We start from the raw sequence: 21,164 nt of genomic DNA on the forward strand, positions 1-21,164 counted from the left end.
ATAATGTCATTATTTTGTATTACAATCATCCTAGACTAGAATATGACCATCCTGGAATGGAACATTAGTTGGACAAGTGAGTGCAGTGTGCCTACTCGGCGATGATCCCCAGTTGACATACAAAGCTACACTGTAGCGTGCTGGACTACCATGTCCCAAAGTCTTCGAATTCGTATTTGCTTAGTTCAGCTTAGTTCTTCTTTCAATAGGACAATTCCTGCTGTATATTGACTATTGTTCAAATACAGTCCCTATTGCTAGATAAGTATTTAAAAAAATAGCAAATGAACGAAAATCTATAAGTTTCGCTCATGTAGGAAAATGAACAAGTTCTTGAACCCCATGTGATGTGTTATTTTAGTTTATGTTGCATCGACATTTGATCAAATGGCATCGGCCTATTAAACTGACTTTCAGTGTTGTATTTCACAATGCTAGTGGCATCTAACTTATTTCTAAACTCAATGGCTATAGGTCCCGAATTAAATTTGTGCACTTGACGTGTCCCATTTGTTTATAGAAATATTTTGTGGTCACAGAACCTGTACTGTAGTGACATGCTTTCAAGATCACTCATCATTTTGTGTGTAATAAATAGGAGTTGACATTGATGATATCCAGAGTTTGGCCATGATGACATTGTGATGTCCTGAGACAGTTGTCATAATATCTATATTTCATTTTATTTGAGATCTACAATGTCATCGTTTCTTGCAAGTGAAGTAAGCTATAAATACTATCAGTCCTGGTCAAGTTCCTGACGACCGTATTCCGAACACCACGTTATCTTCATACATATTACGGTAAATGTATGAAGATAACGTAGTGTTCGGAATACGGTCGTCAGGAACTAGACTATATCAATCCACACTTTAGCGATGATTACTGGTAATAAATCTGATGTAATTTTCAGGAATACAATTAAAAGACCAGAGAATGTCATTTTTTCATTTATACAGAATGATGGAGTATTTGTAAGCAGACATGTCCATTGTTTGTACAGGGAAAGGTGTCATGCTTCTAATTGATTTGGGTTGTTAATTTCTTGGCATAGTTCAGAAATGTTTTCCATTTTATCTCAGGAATAGCACAGGTAATCACACTAAAGTATACAATGAACTGCACCTGCCCTTTGCCAATGTGTTGATGAGCTTCGAGGTACACAAATTCAGCACTGGTGTTTTGATCAAGAATTATTTTTTTTTTAAATATCAAAGCTTTCAATTATTGGCAACAAGTTCAGTGTACAATTTACTTTGAAAATACTTTTGTAACGCAGAACTTTATTTGCCAATAATAAAAAAAGATTATACAGTTCTTAATTACGGTTGAAATAGTTAATAGTAACACTTCTTGGCGCCAGTGTAGATACAGGTTGGAACTTCTCAGATTGTTCGGAATACCCAACTCGAACTAGTACTCTGAAATATACAAATTTTTAATAAGCTTACAAGTGATGAGACTCTTACGAATATTCATTATTTTGCTTGAAACCCATTTGTGAAAAGAAATTATCCATAAGCTTGTATCACACAAACACTGTTACAGCTATCACCGGAATCTACGGTGCAGTCATGGCCGGCTAGCGGCTACTCCGGGACTCTCGTGCGTATACAGCAGTGTAGTGCTAGCCTACCACAGACAAGTGAGCGGTACTCACAAATGCATTCGTGGAATACGAGAGCTGTCGCAGTAACACATCGCACCGAAAAGAGGCTTGTTAGAAATATGAAATCTAGACATTATCTGTCACGTTAATCATATGAATACTGATAGGAAAAATAAAATGAAGGGCAGTTACGACCTGTCAACAACATGTTGTGCACCATCGAGCATGCATTTGATGTGCAATGTGTGGCCATCTTGAAATTAAGATGGTTTCGACACCAGTATTTGACGTTGCCGTACACACATTAATCGGAGGGGAATTACTGGTATTCACCCATACCGTACATTTTCATGACCGAAAATGTAAATATGTTTTTGTTTTTTCATTTGATACATGATGATTTTATGTCAAATAAACCATCGGAAAATACCGTTTGTCAAATACTTCGGGGAAGTAGTCTGACCTACTGCCTTCACACGAACATAATTTCACAACCGAACATTTTTGTTATTGTTCAGGCAGTTTGACATGATCGTTTCTAGCTTCACAACAAATTTGGAACATATCCTGGGAAAATATAGACAAATACCCTGAAAATTCGTTGAAAAACAAAGGATACCAGCTCTATTGTTCTCCTGTTAAACTGTATCACGTGACGTGGTATTCCCCCCCCCCCCCCCGTGTATTGACCTTTACAAAATCACAATATTTTAGCAAGCTGGGTTCAAAAATTTAAATAGGGATGGATGAAAGATTGAGGAATGGATGGTGGATTGTATATATATGTATTTATGTATGTATGCATGTATATGTGTGGATGGGTGGATGGATGGATGGACAGACGGACAGACAGACAGACAGACACAGACAGACAGGCAGACACACACACACACACACACACACACACACACACACACACACACACACACACACACACACACACACACACACACGGACGGATGGACGGAATGACGGTCGGATGGTGACTGCACACATGAACCTGGTGGATAGAATAATTTTTTTTATATAAAAAATATACTACCAAAGCACGATTTCCATAGAGACACATTGCATATATGTCATGATATTTACATATTTGCAGATATAGAATTAGAATATTAATGTTTCTGTCGAATCCTTCTAGGCGGCTCTGTGGTCTTACTGTCATGCCGGGTATTTACATGATAGAGCTTCACTCAGTATACCAACAGAAGCGGAGGGGTGGGTCGTTATTGATAATACTTACTTGGTGGCGCATGACATGACATGGCAGACGTCATCCGATTTCACTGAAAGAGTGAGTAAGCCAACGATGTTGCCTGTTCAACTATTGTAGAACAAATGATTGATTACTGCGCCTGCGTCTCTTTTATGTGAACTAGAAGTTGTCATGGAGAATGGAATCGAAAAGTAGAATATTGGAACATTTCGTACAATAATCTTAGTGCGTCACGTGTCACGAACCTTGCATTCTGATTGCGTGCCGATATTTCGTTCATTTTTCCACAGAAAGGGTTATTATTTATTTTTGATAATATTCCAGTAATTCCCTGCAGGAAATCAGATGTCACAGGCAGTTGAAAGATGAGCGAAGTAAGCGCTTAATCTACATGCGTGTCACTTTTTCCAAAAACAAGCGGTGACAAAGAAAACCGTCAAAATTTATATCCGTAACCGTCCAAGTCGATGTCGCCCTGCTACGTACATGAAGTTGTGAATATTCACATCACACAATTTTAAAATCTAACTATACATTCAACATTCAGTTGAATACACTCCTCAAATTCTTCTGGAGATACAGTTAATATCGTTTGTGAACGCTTGTCGTCCACTCAAAAATATACCATGGTCTTTCGAAAGAGTCACTCACTAAATTTTAATTGTCACGATGCACTGCTCAAGTTCAAGTTCACATTCCAGTTTCATCATATATACCCCTCTTTAGAATTGGATAATATTCCTTACGGAAGAAAAAAGCTGTCTGCCATGTCATGTCATGCGCCACCAAATTTGTTAAGTATTATACTTTTGTTTTACGCACGTTATATCGGACATATATATCGATATCGTTACTAGACTACTAGAGGACGTCATCGAAAAATCATCGACTTAATATTGGTACACCAATCAGAATGCATGATTTGTGACACGTGACTAACTAAGATACTCAGAACAAAGAATGTTCTGATATTAAACATATGTGTTCTATTTTCCTTACCAACTCATGGTTTATATAAAACAGACGCAGACGCCATAATCAGTCATTTGTTCTACGATCGCCGAACGGGTAACATCGATGTCTGAGAAGGGAGCTGTCAGATGTGCAGAAAACATGAACTTCAGTCATATATTTACATATGCGCCACCATTTCGTTAAGTATTAATTACTTTTGTTTTTATACGACAAGTCATTTGGAGCAACATAATTTTTTATACATGTATAACGAAATCGTTACGAAAGGATGTGTTCAAAACACAAGGCAAGATTTCCATAGGCAAGTTGACTACTTCCCTTTCGGAGAACAATAACCTGAACATTTTTATTTTCTTCGGGCAAAAGTGATCATGTATACAGAATCCTTCGGGCCATGGCCACGTGGGTAGCTCAGTGTGCAACTGGTAAGTAGTTAACTGATCGAGATAGGGGTCTGCACATATAGCGAAAGGGGAGAGAGTGATACAACTTTAGTGCCGTTAGTAGATCACGTCCAGGGTCAATAACGACCCACCCCCCTCCGCTTCTGTTGGTATACTGAGTGAAGCTCTACCATGTGAATACCCGGCATGACAGTAAGACCCGAGATAGCCGCCTAGAAGGATTCGACAGAAACATTAATATTCTAATGGTATCTCTGCAAATATGTAAAAGGTTATGACTTATATGCAATGTGTCTCTATGGAAATTGTGCTTTGTTTTTGTCCGATATAACGTGCGAAACAAAACAAAGCATAATTTTTTTTATATGTAGATTTAAAAAAAAACAAAATATGTGTTTTCCATCAAATAATCTATCAACCTGGTTCATGTGTACAGTCACTATCTGACCGTCCATCCGTCCATCCATCCGTCCATCCGTCCGTCCGTCCATCCATCCGTCCATCCGTCCGTCCGTCCGTCCATCCGTCCGTCCTACTTACTTGTTTGAACCCGTCCAGCTCAAGATATTGTGATTTTTTAAGGGTCAGTAGTACAGAGAACGGGTTCACCCTTTGAACTGTTTACCGGAATTGAGTATAGTCATGGAACGTCCTTGACCAACATATGATGGCGATGACAGGTGAATACATGAGTGTAATTGTATTTACATATTAGGTTTCAAAACACCTTGTGTTTACAAACTACTGTCACAGTAACGATCCCTCGGGACTGATGACCCGTTGATAATAACAGTAAAATTATTCATAATTCATAATTATACCAGTGTTTGTAAACCCACAGAGATTGTTACAGTCATTATCAGTAGCCACTTGCCAATGGTGTCCTGCATATCAGAAAGCAAACTGCGGTACTCGGCCGATCCTCCATGGGGGACATGGCGAATAATTAAAATGTGGAAAACCCCGAATGTCTAAGATGGTAGGGGATGGTAGGGGGCGGTGCTACATTTTTGTACCGTACGTCTGACTTTCCGAGGCTTCCTACAGTGACAATCGAACAGAACCACTCGTCGCCATTTACCATATTTCTTATTAATATAGAATATTTTGTTTCTCGTTTTAATGATTTCTATCAAATGGATAATCAAACCCGAATTGTGCGACAAACACTATAATGTGAAGTCGATAAATTCGCCCAGATCCATGCAACCAACCAACCAACCAACCAACCTTCCTACCTACCAAACCACCCCACACGCTCTCCGTCCGTTCATTCATTCACTCGTTAATTCATTCATCAGAATGAAAAATAAATCATGCAATAGGGTTCATTGGTAGAATAGGGCCTGTGCACTATCTACACTTTGAAGTGATTGGTTGACAGTACATGAATATGCATATTACAAGGTTTATATAGAGACTGCCCAGGTGTAACTGTCCCTTCTCACTGTGAACCGGGACTAATAGCACAACTCATTGTGGCACCTTGTTCGTCTTTCCTCGTTATGGCTATCCCGAACATGCAGACAACAGTAGTAACGGCTATGCAGACACCAATACTGAACACCACAGTGGTCAGCAGAATGGTGACAACAAGAACTTCAGCTGCCACCACCACGTGCATTGCTGCTACTGTTGCTCTAACAAATAACTTTGGAGGTACAAGACAACCACAACCAGTTAATTCAGTAAGTTTACCTTCAAGAATGTCCAGACCTTCGCAAAATTTCTTTTGCTTCTCCCCGCGCACTTGCGGTTAAGAACAGGCAGCGAAAGGGTCTGCAATGGCTAGCTATGCACTAACATTATAGTACGGTGTCGACACCATGAGGTGTAGGCATGGGCTGACGAATCTGAAGTAGGCAAAGTAATGAAGCTATATTCAACCCAGAAGAAGCACTAGCATGCCTCGAAATGGTAGTGGATACAGCCAGGGATATAAGACACTAGGACTACCAGAAATATGTGGCAATGTCTCGGGCACTGCGCAAGGAAAGACAGTCCCCTGCGTTGCCCCAGATGCTGCTATTCTTGATAGGCTCAGGCGAGCATGCTGGAATACTAGAGAAAATCGCCAAAGTTAAGAAAGCAACAGGTCATACTGAGAAACACTCTGACATAGGTCTCCGAGAGAATAGAGCCGGAATAATTTGCGCTGTTGGAAATGCAACAGAGTTGGTCATATTGCTAGATACTGCTACAGTAGAAGTGAAAGATATCATATATAAGATAGATATGATAGAAATGATAGAAAAAGACGAGACACGGGCAATTCTAGAAGAGACTATAATTACAGAAATTGAATGACTATCGATCTATTGACTAGTCTGTTATGTAATAGAATGTACACAGATTGACCTTTTGGCGGAACCCGCCTCTGTATCCTGTAACATCATTACACCTGTATGATAATATAAATGATAGCTGGTCGAGCCGGGTTGTCTGAACGAGTGGTTAGTGAATGCAAGACAGAAAGTGATGGATGATGCTTGGTCAGAGAAACACACACACACACACACACACACACACAAGGGCGTGCCTGGGGGAGGTACACTGTATTCTAATTACGGTCCCTCCTGTCCTAACCAGGTTGGGGTTCTGGTTAATTATGCAACTACAGTATTCTACATCTTGTTGTATCTATAGATGTATGTCATTCCGAAATGGGAGAAGGCAATACTTATGGACCCAACACCAGCTTACAGTGGGTATCTTGCGAGGGAAACAAGATGGACTAGCTGGAAGGGCCGCAGAGAAATTGCCACTGTGCTGCCCCACCCAAAAATAGTACTTCAGGAGGGGTTGAAAGTTTCTGCACGTGATTTGTACTTTAGAGACCCGAACTACTTCAAAGCGGGGACTTCACAAAAGGAGTGAATACTGGTTGGAAATATTGGAAAACCAGGATAATGAAAAAATGGTTGGGGAAATGGATATCCAACTATGTATCAGTCTTTGAGTATATGGTAGCATACAATGGTAAAGTACTAGTTCTGGGAATATGATTATGACTGTAGCTTCCCGCCTAGTATCTATCTGCCAAATCATGCTGTAGTAGGGACTATAAAGACTTTATAGGTAAAATTTTAATAGACAGAGTTCAATCAGGTTCAATAGAGATCTGGGGAGAGGTCGGGAAAGTGCCGCCCCCATATATCGTAATGCCGCTAACTATAGAGCCGACGAAGCCAAGGCTATGTCACGACCAAAGATACCTGAACAAGTGGATGAAAGACCTACCATTTAAATTGGATTTAATTACTAATCTACCAAGATATCTGGACCAGGGACACTATCAGACAAAGACAGGTGACAAAAGTGGATATGATCATATATTTCTGACACAATCAAGTCGTGCTCTAATGGTCATACAATGGGGAGGCTACTGGTATGTTGCGTCCACCTTACCTTTTGTTTGGAAATACTCCCCCTATATTTATCAAACTATAGGTCTGGCGGCTACGAATAAGGTACGTCGCCTGGGGGTACCTTCTTCCCTCTATACTGATGACAGACACGCCGGTCAGTTAATAGAAAATGGTAAAAACCTATCAGACCCTGAAAAAGCTGACGTAACATGCTTCATCATGTGCTATATGATGATCGAATTGGGATGTACACTGAACATAGACAAATGTGTGCTACAACCAACTCAATACATTGAATTCCTGGGCTTTGGAGTAGATACAATCCATACTTTACCCCTCAAAAAAACAAAAATTTGCAGAACTCCGGGAATTCATTCTAAGAAAGAAAAATTGGTGTCAATTAAAACAATGCAACGATTTGTAGGGAAATCCTTCGCAATAGCCATACCAGCAGCAAGGCTTTTTTATGATGAGGGTGATAACTAAAGAAATTGCAAAATCTGAAAAACTAGGAACACAGATATCAGTGAGAGGAAATTCTAGGTTGGAGGAAAATAAATGGGGGCAAAGACTGGGCATACTGGAAGCGAGAAAGGCATGATGTCATCATGACCGTAGCAAGTTACGCATCCCAAGGGGGGTGGGGAGGTATTATCTACACTAATGGAAATGAGACAACGTGTGATTACTGGGGTAGAGATATCCAACACAGAGCCTTTGCATACAAAGAAACCTTGGCCCTAAAAAATGTTCTACAGGCGAATAGCGATCTGGTGGAAAATAAAAGGGTAAAAGCCCAGGTTGATAATCAGGTAAGAATGTATGGATGGAGAAATATAGGAACAAGGAGCAGTGAAACCAACGAGGATAGAACACGAATTTGGTCCCCATACAGTTGAGCTTATATGGCCCTAGATTCAAATACACAAACGAGTAAGGATGGAAACCCCCTCAAACACTACACCCCGTGGAAAACACCCAATACAGCAGGATGTGATGTGTTCAGTCAGAAGATAAGCGGATAAAACAGTTATGTATTTCCACCCTTCTTGATGATAGGGCCTGTCCTGAGATTTCTGGAAGAGGAGACAGCACTAGCCACCATTATAGTCCCCCTGACATCACCACGCCTGTATTGGTGGTGGCCAATAGTGGAAAGAAAGTCATGCAAAGTGATCCGGCTAGCTCTGGCGTGTATGGATGATATGGGTATGATGTAGGAAACCATAAAGACCGACGAGCAGACCGAAATCATATGGTGTTGTCTTCACTATCTATTGCACTTTCTTGTTTATGACAAATTATTATGAAATGAAGAAATAAAGCAAATGTTATGCATTAAGGTTACAAACGTGTCTTGTCAATCTTCTGTTTTCTCACAGAGGCTAAATGATGGGACAATAGGAGCCCCTCGTTTATGGTTACCAGCGGAAAATTTTCGGGAATGCCACTATCCAAACGACATTACCTATAATTTCTGCCAACAATGTGGAAGTCGAAAGTCTGACAACGATGAAGCCCGCCATCTACCGTCGACCGTCGACATGGGCGTACTGGATGATAAAATTCATGAAATTCAGGAAAGGGTGAGGTCAACAGCATACAGTTAACGAAAATCCCAGTTACAAGGAGAGCTTGAAGGATTCCTTGCTGGCCTCACCCACCTAAGACAATTATGTTTGCGTCACCAAAAGATATACTACAATTTCTGTTTTGGAAACATGGTAAGGACCGCACCACAGTTCACGGTATAGACTGCACTGGAAAAAATCAATGCAAATGTCCCCGTTGCTTAGCATTCAAGACAGTAGATTCGTACATCGGTGAACTTAGGTCAATATTGGAAAAAGAGGGGCGTGGGGGAGAATGTGTAACACGACTAGGGCTGGGCAACCCTGCAGCAGATAAAACTGCTTACACTTGACATGAATACTACGAGTGTAGCACATAAAGAAAGTGCTTTACTTCAGTGTTACTCGTTGACAGATGCATATTTGTTGTCCATTATATAATATGGAGTGAAGTAGAAAATCTTTGTTGTAGTAATGAAGAGTCCATCAAATGTCTACTATTCCCACTTATTTCCCAAACCCCTCCTTCCCCCCCCCCCCCCATGACATTTAATAGTTATTGCACACATACCAGCATTCACGGGACACCAGCAACCACCATGTATCGGATACCATGCAGTGCTCTTCATAAGTTGGGACACAAGAAACCCTTTGTATCAATGTATCCCCCACCCACCCACCCGACCGCGTGTATACAATACAGTTAGAACTGTGCTTGATCCCCTAGAATGGGACACAGTTGTCCAATAATGCTTAAAATGTCTGCTTTGCATATGCTGAATAATATGCATATGTACATACATTTTGCACTAATATTTCTTAGTGCTGTTATTACATATGCAGACCAGATGATGCCTGATGTACAGGGGGGGAAACTAGTCAGAGATTTTAGAGACTTGTAGAGTTGACTTTATTGAGTCAATCCATTCACTTTCTTTGCAGTTTGTATTTCGATATTCTCAATACACAATCAGATATGATGTACTTGTTTTTCAACTTACCCACACAGCTTCTCTTGTCTGGAGTCAACATGTAACCATCAGGACAAGCACAGTCATAACTTCCAGGTTTGTTGACACATGTGGCTTTGCTGAAACACATGGCCATGCCTTCAGCACACTCATCAATGTCTACATTTCCAAACAGAAAGATAAATACATCATATAATAACAGGCCATTGTTATTTTATATTAAACCTTCTGGGTTTCTAGAAAGTCCATATAATCATACCTCGGCCTAAATGTATACAATCAATCATGTATACATGTACAATAAATATTCAAACTTAAAAAATTACACTGAAATAAAATGAAATGTTTATTGATATAGTGATGATTCCCAAAAGGTCCTCCTTGATCTTGTTTCCAATCTGAGAAGAGTGTGTATTTAGGGCAGTAAAATATAGTAACTTTGTAATGGAAAACTGGAAATGAATACAACATTTCAATCCATTTTACTACAGACCTTGATCACATCAATGATTTAATCATTCAGCCTTAATTTATCTGTACCTGCAATAGCTTTTTGCCTCATGCTAGATGGTCAAATTAGAATGAGAAGGTTGACTTATTCTCATGTGTACCTATAGTAATGCATGTAAAGCGCATGGAGCAGAAGTTATGGTGTCGAACAAAAAAGACAACACAAATTTATAACTCACGCTGTATAGTACTGTTATACATTTCAGACCATTTGTAAGCAAGACATAATGATAAATCAGCATGTCACACTATACCCTGATGATGTTGACAGGACATTTCACTGGAAATTTTGGAAACCATTTATATATTTTCTTTGCATAAGTAGTCACTTTATGCGATAATGAATGTTCATGGACTCTGGGTTCATACTTAGTAATGAGCATTTCTACTCACAGAGTGAAAAACAACAACACTATATATATCTTTAGTCTTTCTTTAAGTTTTACTAGGGCATTGGTATGCAAATACATGATAGACATAGGACAGTACAATATAGTTACTTTGGAACGATACATTAGAAATGAAAGCGACGGATCGAAACGTCGCATTCTTTTCCAGTTTACCATTCCAAAGTAACTATATTGTAATGTCCTATTGATTATTCGAACCATGAACAATGTATTCTCCATCGACGATAGACATGTTTCACAAATTTCTAAAAATATGAGGCAAGACATTGATGACTATGATACTTACTAGTGAGATTGAAATACCGGCAATGACTTAGATTTCATTCAGCCTTAATTTCTCGGTACCAGCAATAGTTTTTTGCCTAATGCTAGATGGTCTAAATAGAACGAGAAGGTTGACTTATTCTCATGTGCACCTATAGTAATGCATGTGTGTACGTGGAGCAGAAGTTATGGTGTCGAACAAGAAATTGGATGTTTGTTATTTTATGACACACGTAAGCTGCAATATTCTGTTTCAGGTACCAAGAATTGATGATAGTTGGCATCCTTGGTATATCTTCAAGAAGTGTCTTCTCTGTCTGATGTAGATGGCTTCCTTATCCCACTACACATTGTGGCCGGCCCATAGGAGATGGATCAAAACGTCGCATTCCTTTCCAATCTATCGTTCCAAAGTAACTATATTTTACTGTCCTATTGATTCTTGGAACCTTGAATAATATATTCTCCAATATGTATTTAGATAAACTGCATGTAGTGGAATCGTTTTCAGGTTGGAACAACATACCGGATACAGATGGAAATATGAGTTTCTAAGAATGTTATTCCCTTGTTTATATCAGACTATTTTTCTCTTTTACATGACATTGACAGTTTCATACAAGTTACTGAAATGGGATTGGAAACTGCACTGCACTGCACTGCACTGAACTGAACTTACCTTCACAAATCAAACTGACAGGACTGTATCTAAACCCAATGTTACAATCACATCTGAAACCTCCTTTAGTGTTGGTACAAAAACCATTCTCACAGAGTCCACGAACTTCAATACATTCATTCAGATCTGTAATTTACATACAAAGACAACACAAATTTACAACTCACGCTGTACAGTACTGTTATACATTTCAGACCATTTGTAAGCAAGACATAATGATAAATCAGCCTGTCATACTATACCCTGATGATGGCCATATGGTGACATGACGACAGTTCACTGGAAATTTTGGAAACTATTTATATATTTTCTTTGCATAAGTAGACACTTTATGCGATAATGAGTGTTCATGGACCCTGGGTTCATACTTAATAATGAGCATTTCTACTCACAGAGTGAAACACAACAACACTATATATATCTTTAGTCTTTCTTTAAGTTTTACTAGGGCATGGGTATACAAATGTAGGATAGATATAGGACAGTACAATATAGTTACTTTGGAACGATGAATTAGAAATGAAAGCGACGGATTGAAACGTCGCATTCATTTCAAGTTTACCATTCCAAAGTAACTATATTGTACTATCCTATCGATTCCTCGAACCATGAACAATATATTCTCCATCGATGATAGACATGTTTCACAAATTGCTAAAAATATGAGGCAAGACATTGATGACTATGATGCATACTAGTGAGATTGAAATACCGGTAATGACTTAGATTTCATTCGGCCTTAATTTCACGGTATCAGCAATAGTTTTTTTCCTCATGCTAGATGGTCTAAATAGAACGAGAAGGTTGACTTATTCTCATGTGCACCTATAGTAATGCATGTGTGTACGTGGAGCAGAAGTTATGGTGTCGAACAAGAAATTGGATGTTTGTTATTTTATGACACACGTAAGCTGCAAAATTTCAGGTACCAAGAATTGATGATAGTTGGCATCCTTGGTATATCTTCAAGAAGTGTCTTCTCTGTCTGATGTAGATGGCTTTCTTTATCCCACTACACATTGTGGCCGGCCCATAGGAGATGGATCAAAAAATCACATTCCTTTCCAATCTATCGTTCCAAAGTAACTATATTTTACTGTCCTATTGATTCTTGGAACCTTGAATAATATATTCTCCAATATGTATTTAGATAAACTGCATGTAGTGGAATCGTTTTCAGGTTGGATCAACACACAAGATACAGATGGAAATATGAGTTTCTAAGAATGTTATTCCCTTGTTTATATCAGACTATTTTTCTCTTTTACATGACATTGACAGTTTCATACAAGTTACTGAAATGGGATTGGAAACTGCACTGCACTGCACTGCACTGAACTGAACTGAACTTACCTTCACAAATCAAACTGACAGGACTGTATCTAAACCCAATGTTACAATCACATCTGAAACCTCCTTTAGTGTTGGTACATATACCATTCTCACAGAGTCCAGGAACTTCAATACATTCATTCAGATCTGTAATTTACATACAAAGACAACACACATTTACAACTCACGCTGTATAGTACTGTTATACATTTCAGACCATTTGTAAGCAGGACGTAATTATGAATCAGCCTGTCACACTATACCCTGATGATGTTGACATGACGACATTTCACTGGAAATTTTGGAAACCATTTATATATTTTCTTTGCATAAGTAGACACTTTATGCGATAATGAGTGTTCATGGACCCTGGGTTCATACTTAGTAATGAACATTTCTACTCACAGAGTGAAACACAACAAGACTATATATAGTAAAAAATAACCAACACTATATATAACTTTAGTCTTTCTTTAAGTTTAATATCTGCTGCCACACGGACCTATTTTAAAAATGGTCATATAAAATTTGAGTCTAGCTCACTAGCATCAAATCTGCAACTTGTCTGTCTGTCTGTCTGTATGTATGTATGTATGTATGTCCGTGTGTGTGCCTGTGTCTGTGTCATCCTTTTCAAAAATCGGCTGGCCCAATTGTAATGAAATTTGGAATATATGATCTTTAGGGTAATGGCTAGACCTGATTAGGTTTAGAGTCAGATCTGTTAATGTTTAATTAGAGAAATTTGTATCTTAATGAAATCAACTAATTAAGCAATATCTTAAGACTGCATCCTTCAATGTCAATATATTTTAGTCTATTCGTTAAGCATCCCAACATACATTTGTCTTATAAAATTTGTTGATGTACCTTACAGCGTTGACGAATAATTTGCACAATTAATTATTTTTGGTAGTTAGGCTATATCTAAAGAATGTATACGTCATATTCAACATAATTTAGTACATACGTTAACCATAAGAAAACACATATGTCCTATCAAGTTTGTTGATGTACCTTACAGTGTTAATGAATAAATTGCATAATTGATGATTTTCGGTAATTAGGCTATATCTTAAGAATACATACTTTAATTTCAGTATAATTGAGTACACACGTTAACCATAACAATCGCATATGTCCTGTAAAGCTTGTTGATGTACCTTTTAGTGTTAATGAATAATTTGCATAATTAATGATTCTAGGTAATTAGGCTATATCTTATGACTGCATACTTCAATTTCTAATACAATTCAGTACATACATTAACCATAACAAATTGTGTATGTCCTACAAAGTTAGTTGATGTACCTTACATTGTTAATGAATAATTTGCATAATTAATAATTTTCGGTAATTAGGCTATATCTTAAGACTGCATACTTGAATTTCAATATAATTTCGTACATACGTTCAACATAACAGAGCGGATATGTCCTATAAAATATTTGCTATAGCTTACAGTCAGTTTTAATGAAAGATTTGCATAATTAATGATTTTAGGTAACTAGGTTGTATCTTAAAAATGCAAGCTTCAAATTTCGTATGATATGGTACATATATCAACCATAATAATACGCACCTGTCCAATGAAGTTTGTTGCTACAACTTTTACCTTTAAAGAGTATTTTGAATAATGAACGATATTCAGTAATTAAGCAGTATCATGTACTCTTCAAATTCCGTATAATTTGGCACATACATTAAGCTAAGAGAGCACGCTTGTCCAAAAACAAAGCCTGTTACCATAGTTTTTTTTTAGTTTAATGAGATATTTGCATAATTAGTGATTCCCTTACAGGAGGCATTCGGTTTAAATATGGTATTAAATTGTTTGATAAACACAGTATAAATATGAAAATGAACCATTCTGCAGTATATTTCTCATCTATGTAAAATTACTGATTAAAGAGTAAAGATTATCCACAAAAAGTGCAATTTGATCTACTTTGGCATATATTTTTGATTTCTATACTCACCCATAGATTCATCACTTTCTGGAATGATTTCAATGGGTTTCTTACCACATATCTCGTTGTGAGCCACTGAAATCATTAACAAATAACAAAATGAATATTAATCCATCATTAATTTCTTACAGAACACCACTTTCCAATGGTGCTGTATGATAAAAGACACAATGTTTTTGCCATAATAGTAGTTTATTCCATAGATGGAGAGGTATAAGCAATGCAAATATCATAAACATGAAATATAATATGCCATGACTTGTGGTGTGAAAATATCTGATGACAATTAAGGAGATTACCATAATCATGTCAACTTTTATTTTTCAATATGGATGTTCTTATGATGTGTTACTTTGTTTGCCATGATATTGTTAATTGTTATCTGATTGTGGAATTTGAGGTATTCAGAGATGAAGACAAAATAATTTGTTTTGAACAGTTGCTGTACACCCCATTCTAATATTATAATTATTATTTCTTCATTTCAGGCAATCAAAATTTCCCACAAACATAGAAAAACATGCAGATACAAAACAACAACATAAATCATAAAATATGACACATAACATATTATATGTTATACTACATTCTTAGGGCATGGGTATACAAATGGATGATAGACATAGGACAGTACAATATTGTTACTTTGGAACATATACACTATAAATGAAAGCGACATCTATTACGGAACGGTCTACTAAGGTCTGTAGTAGACGGATCGAAATGTCAATTTACCATTCCAAAGTAACTATATTGTACTGTCCTATTGATTCTTGGAACAATGAACAATATCTTCTCCATCGACGATGGACATGTTTCAAAAATGACTAAAAATATTAGACAAGACATTGATGACTATGATGCATACTAGCGAGATTGAAATACCGGTAATGACTTAGAACTGAATCGTGCTGGACAGGGTTTACAGCAGATATGAGGTGATACATCGAAGACTATGATACATACATGTGATATTGAAATAAATGAATGACTTACAACTGAATCGTGCTGGACAGGGTTCACATGGATTATTCCACGCCATTCCAACTGAACAACAACATGTTTTCTCGGTTAAGTTGAAGGGTAGAGCATTCTCACATATCTCTGGTCCAAATTGTGTTGCATTCTGGAATCTTCCGTAACAAATACTCTGACGTAAATCTACAAGAAAGAGTATTTTGTTATTCACCTCACCAGAAGACTACCATTCAACTTCTCAAAATAAAAAGTGGTCTTTTCTAGCCATGTTTAACTTTCAACATTATATGGCTGATCATGGCATAAATTTCATTTTCCAGGGGCATATCACAAATTTTCATGACCTTGAAGGACCAAGAGGAATGTTTGGAACTCCAGAACTTTCAAAGAGAAAGTTTAAAATTACAGGTGTTTGGAAACTGTCCAGGAATGTTTGATATTCCAGAAACTTACAAGGAGGGTTTTGAAATTCCAGGCATTTCAAGACTTTCCGAGATTGGCTGCAATTCCAAGTCTTACAAAGGCTTTCCATACAAGGGTTGGAATTCCAGAATTTTCAAAACAATTCTATCAAGAACATGTCTACTAATGTAAGCACTGTTTAATCAGTAACTTTTGGAGAAGTGATGTTAAATTAAAACTATTACCTGCAGTCATACAGTATTGGTAGATTAGACTTACCCATACAGTTCTTGCCATCATACATATCCATCATCATATGACCTTCAGGACAACTACAGGTATAGTCACCTATAGTATTCATACATGTACCAGCTCCGCACAAAAATCTAGAGTTTTCACACTCATTGATATCTACAATGTAATAAAGTAATAAAGAAAAGTTACTACATGAAAAAACAAACAATTTCTCTGTCATGAAGACTGTGTCTTCTGTTTATGCAGATTGGTGTCTCCTTTGATGTTGTCAAAAGACAGCTATGTCATGAAAAAGAACAAATGTTTTCAGAAGATGTTTCAATGCTCCAACAGACCATCCACTTTTACAAGATGTGGAAATGAATGACATATTATGTTTAATTGATTTCAAAATCGGTTAGGGTTGAAATGTGTCTAGAGTTTGTTGACCTGATGATGTTCTGTGTACTGGGAGAAAGCTACTGAGAGAGTTTTTTTAATGTTCATCAGGTCGGTAAAATGTATTTTATGGTTCAATTCTAAGAGCATGACCATGAAATTTTACCCGCAGGTAGTACACTAAGTTTTGTTGAGACCACCAATGTTTCTGTATTAACGGTTTAATTTGCTTTGATACAGATATCTCAAACCAGGGTCTCTCAATTCAATCACCATACATAGTCAATTTTTGACATGATTGCTGACTTCAAAAAGGGGAATGGTTGTTGAGGTGTTAACATGTTTTTTGTAACCATGTTGAACATTAATTGCAATAGACTGGATTTTGAGCAACAGTTATAGCAATCAGTTACACACTTAAACTTTCACAAAATGTTCTTGTAGGGAAAGTATGACAAATCACAGTAGACCAAAAACTGAATTATATTATCCATTTCACATCACACTACTGAACAAAGCCAGTGACAGGTATCCTCAATAAAATGAATTCCACGTACATTTCACTTGATATATACAAACAATATCCATAATTGAATGTACTCTGTGCTATTTATTAGTACAACAATTGAATGATCCATGTTCTATTTATTAGTACAATGTACATTTTACACTTCTGGGGATTAACCTTTCAAACATAAAGTCTGTTAGCAGAGACAGGAATAATCAAGACCCATTCCATGTTTAAGTCACAGCTAGAGAATAGAAAGTTTGTTTATGCACTCACTAACCTTCACATCCAAATCGTGTTTCTCTGTATCCTTGATAGCATTCACATCTAAATTCACCATTGGATGGCACGCATCGTCCGTTTCTGCACATTCCAGAGCTTTCACACTCTATGCGGTCTGAAAGAAGAAAAGAAAATGATTTACTGAAGAATGTGCCTCAGGGGCCAGTTTCCCAGAAAATCAAACATCTTCAATCTCTCTAAACTTTGCAAAATGACAGCTTGTTTCTAGTCGTTTTGAAAGAATAACAGTAATTTAATATGAAGTAAGAACAGTAATTTAGGGATTCACCATCTTGCTTATTAGAATCTTGTATTTCCACAGAGTTAGAACCATGTTTGGCAGCCATTTTGGATTCTAAAAGGAATTAATTTTAATATCATTTAGACCTCTCTTTAAAATGTTTCCATGCAGACCTCTGATTTTTTTCTGGGAATGGATTGGAGTTTATTGAACAAAATAACAGTAAAAGTTTCAGACTTTTATTTCTGAGGCACATACTTCATTAAAAGCTGAACCAATTACCTATGCAATGTTTGCTGTCAGGAGTCATCTGATAGCCAGTATCACAGATACACTGATAACTTCCAGGAATATTATTACATGTACCATGCATGCACAGATTTGGGTTGTTCCTGCATTCATCAATATCTGTGAATTAAAAGAAAAACAAATAGTTTTGGTGATTATCATGTCTTGTCATCATGTATTTATTCAGTATTAATGTAGCCAGTTTTCTGCTGAGAGACATTGTTAGCTGGTCATACCTCCCTAGCACTGTGATGCAAGGACTAGGGAGGTATGACCCGCTAACCATGTATCAACAGTGCCCTAAACAGGCTATTACTAATGGCCACCAGTCAAAATATATAAACCTTGAAATAAACTGAACAGATCACTAGAAAATAAATACTGAAATACAAGATGTGAAAAGATAAGAACAAAACAGGAAGTTCACATTTCAGAGGTTCTAATGTATCTTCTCTTAGTTTTGTGACATAGAATATATATCTACTTAGTTTTATGGACTACAATATATTTATGTATAATCCCACGAATTCAATGCTAGTTTTACGTCATAATGCTCCTCGTATGATTACGCGGACTAATACAAATTTGAGCCGGGGTGATATAGGTTTTTGATCTGCCCTGTTTGACGTCACACAGGTGAAGATTTGCACGTATTTATGTAATAAATCTACTAATTTTTCTCACAGTAGCAACATTATGTAATGATCAAGAAATGTAATGTAAATTTATATTCAAGTGGTGGGCTATAAAATAGCATTTTGACCTAATAAATACAAATAGCGGATGGGTATAAAAAAAACTTTTAATATTATCAGACAAGTAACCTTAGTGAAATTGATATATTTCAGCTGGGTTGTAACTTTTGTCCAAATCATTCAGACATTCGTAGTACAATTTACAATCTTGTAGTATTGGATAAAATATACTCTTTATCATAAATGCTTATAGCAGTTTTGCAATTTCAAGATAGTCTGTTAGATACACCATGTTGGGTGCCGTCATGGGCCTTACCCCCTCATGAGGCCAATGAGAGTTGAACAACACACTATATCTTAAAATCATAGTTCAACAAAGACAGATAGACTCAATTAATAACCTAACATTTCAATGCAATATGCATTACAGAGCACATCAATAGATGCTCCAGCCATTAATGATAAAAAAGACTTGATGAACTTAGGAAACAAAAACACCCACACAATTTCTCTGTCACAAAGACTGTGTTCTGTCTATGCAGATTGGTGTCTCATTTGATGTTGTCTTTATTGCAGTATAAAATGATATGTGAATCAGTCAACAAATCTGTTAAACTTTCATGACATCTTGATTCAAATAAGATACATTCTAGCCAATCTCTTAAGATTCAAATTGAGGCCTTTTTTGTATAACTTAATTTCAGCTGAAACATTCTTAACATCATCTTGACCAATCCTTTATTCATAGGAATGTAATCAAATTATAGAATACAAACTTCAGCATGCATGGTTGGATGTTGCTGGTTGTTTTTATGGGGTAAGGTAGGGGTGGGGTGAGGGGAGGGTGGGGTGGGGGATAGGGTGGAATTCTGTCTTTGTTTTTCTTTGTCGTTTCATTTCGATAACTTAATTGACTCTGACATTTTCAAACATTGCAAAATACAGCTAAAAGAGGGAGTGTTTTCCAGAAGACTATCCATAACACATACAGTTCTGATAACGATCTATCATTTGGCAAGTTGAGGTCGTTGTTTCACTCACTAGACGTAAGACCACTCTTATTGCTGACCACAGCAGAACTGTGATTACATGTAAAGAGAGAGAGTTTTGTTTACATTCATTCAAAGAGAAGGGACCACTCAGCTTAAAAGTTCTGAAGTTTTAAGTAACCTTGGGAAACATCTGACTGCTGTTAAGGTTTGGTTTCATAGTTTTTTCTGACTTCAGTAAAGTATGATAGTTTTTCCTTTACTAAAAGTACGACACGAACTGAAAATCATGTTTTCAAATGGAAATTCATCTCATGTTAGTTACGGTACAATTTTAAGGTAAATTTCTACTACTTTGTAACCTAGTGCACGTGTCACAAAATAGTTCAAAATGACTTGATCCATTCCCGATGTATACATTTAATTCATCAAAACAAGTTGAAAAAAAATATGAACTTCTGGCTTTATAATGGAAAAGCAAATTTGATGGAAACAAGTGTATTTCTGTTTTGATACTCTTTTTGCATTTAAAAGTTTCTTTAACTTCACATACTTGGGAGTATATCCAACTCTGTGTAAAAGTCAGTTCAACTCAGCGTAAAAATTAGTTCAACTCGGTATAAAAGTTAGCAAGACCAAAGATATATTCTGACAAAAGGTCAAAAAAGTACTTGTAAGTACAGTAATGTATGCAGTCCGTTTGATATTATTTGTTCTAAATTGTAACTTGCTTTGTTGTTTGTGATAATTCAATGGGTAACTGTAGTGTAAACAATCTCAATGGTAAACAATCTCAATGGTAAACACTCTGAATGATGTAGGCTCAAGATATATGATTATGTATGACAAATTACGTCATTTCCTGT

At 36.9% G+C, this 21,164-nt stretch overlaps 1 protein-coding gene across 3 annotated transcripts in view; it reads right to left on the reverse strand.

Moving 5' to 3' along the window:
* Window positions 1-832: 832 nt before the first annotated feature.
* The window catches only part of LOC144443507 (fibrillin-1-like), a 44,629-nt gene continuing 24,297 nt past the window's right edge, over window positions 833-21,164 (reverse strand). For all 3 annotated transcript variants that reach the window (XM_078133010.1, XM_078133011.1, XM_078133009.1), the window contains 9 exons: window positions 18,609-18,734; window positions 18,084-18,200; window positions 16,942-17,073; window positions 16,279-16,443; window positions 15,292-15,357; window positions 13,334-13,459; window positions 11,981-12,106; window positions 10,148-10,276; window positions 833-1,421 (listed from right to left, as the gene is read on the reverse strand). In XM_078133010.1, the coding sequence (XP_077989136.1) occupies window positions 1,414-1,421; window positions 10,148-10,276; window positions 11,981-12,106; window positions 13,334-13,459; window positions 15,292-15,357; window positions 16,279-16,443; window positions 16,942-17,073; window positions 18,084-18,200; window positions 18,609-18,734 (995 nt within the window). In that variant the 3' untranslated portion in view covers window positions 833-1,413. The remainder of the gene's footprint in view (window positions 1,422-10,147; window positions 10,277-11,980; window positions 12,107-13,333; window positions 13,460-15,291; window positions 15,358-16,278; window positions 16,444-16,941; window positions 17,074-18,083; window positions 18,201-18,608; window positions 18,735-21,164) is intronic.

This window comes from Glandiceps talaboti, chromosome 12 (genome assembly GCF_964340395.1).
Source record: "Glandiceps talaboti chromosome 12, keGlaTala1.1, whole genome shotgun sequence".
NCBI lineage: Eukaryota > Metazoa > Hemichordata > Enteropneusta > Spengelidae > Glandiceps > Glandiceps talaboti.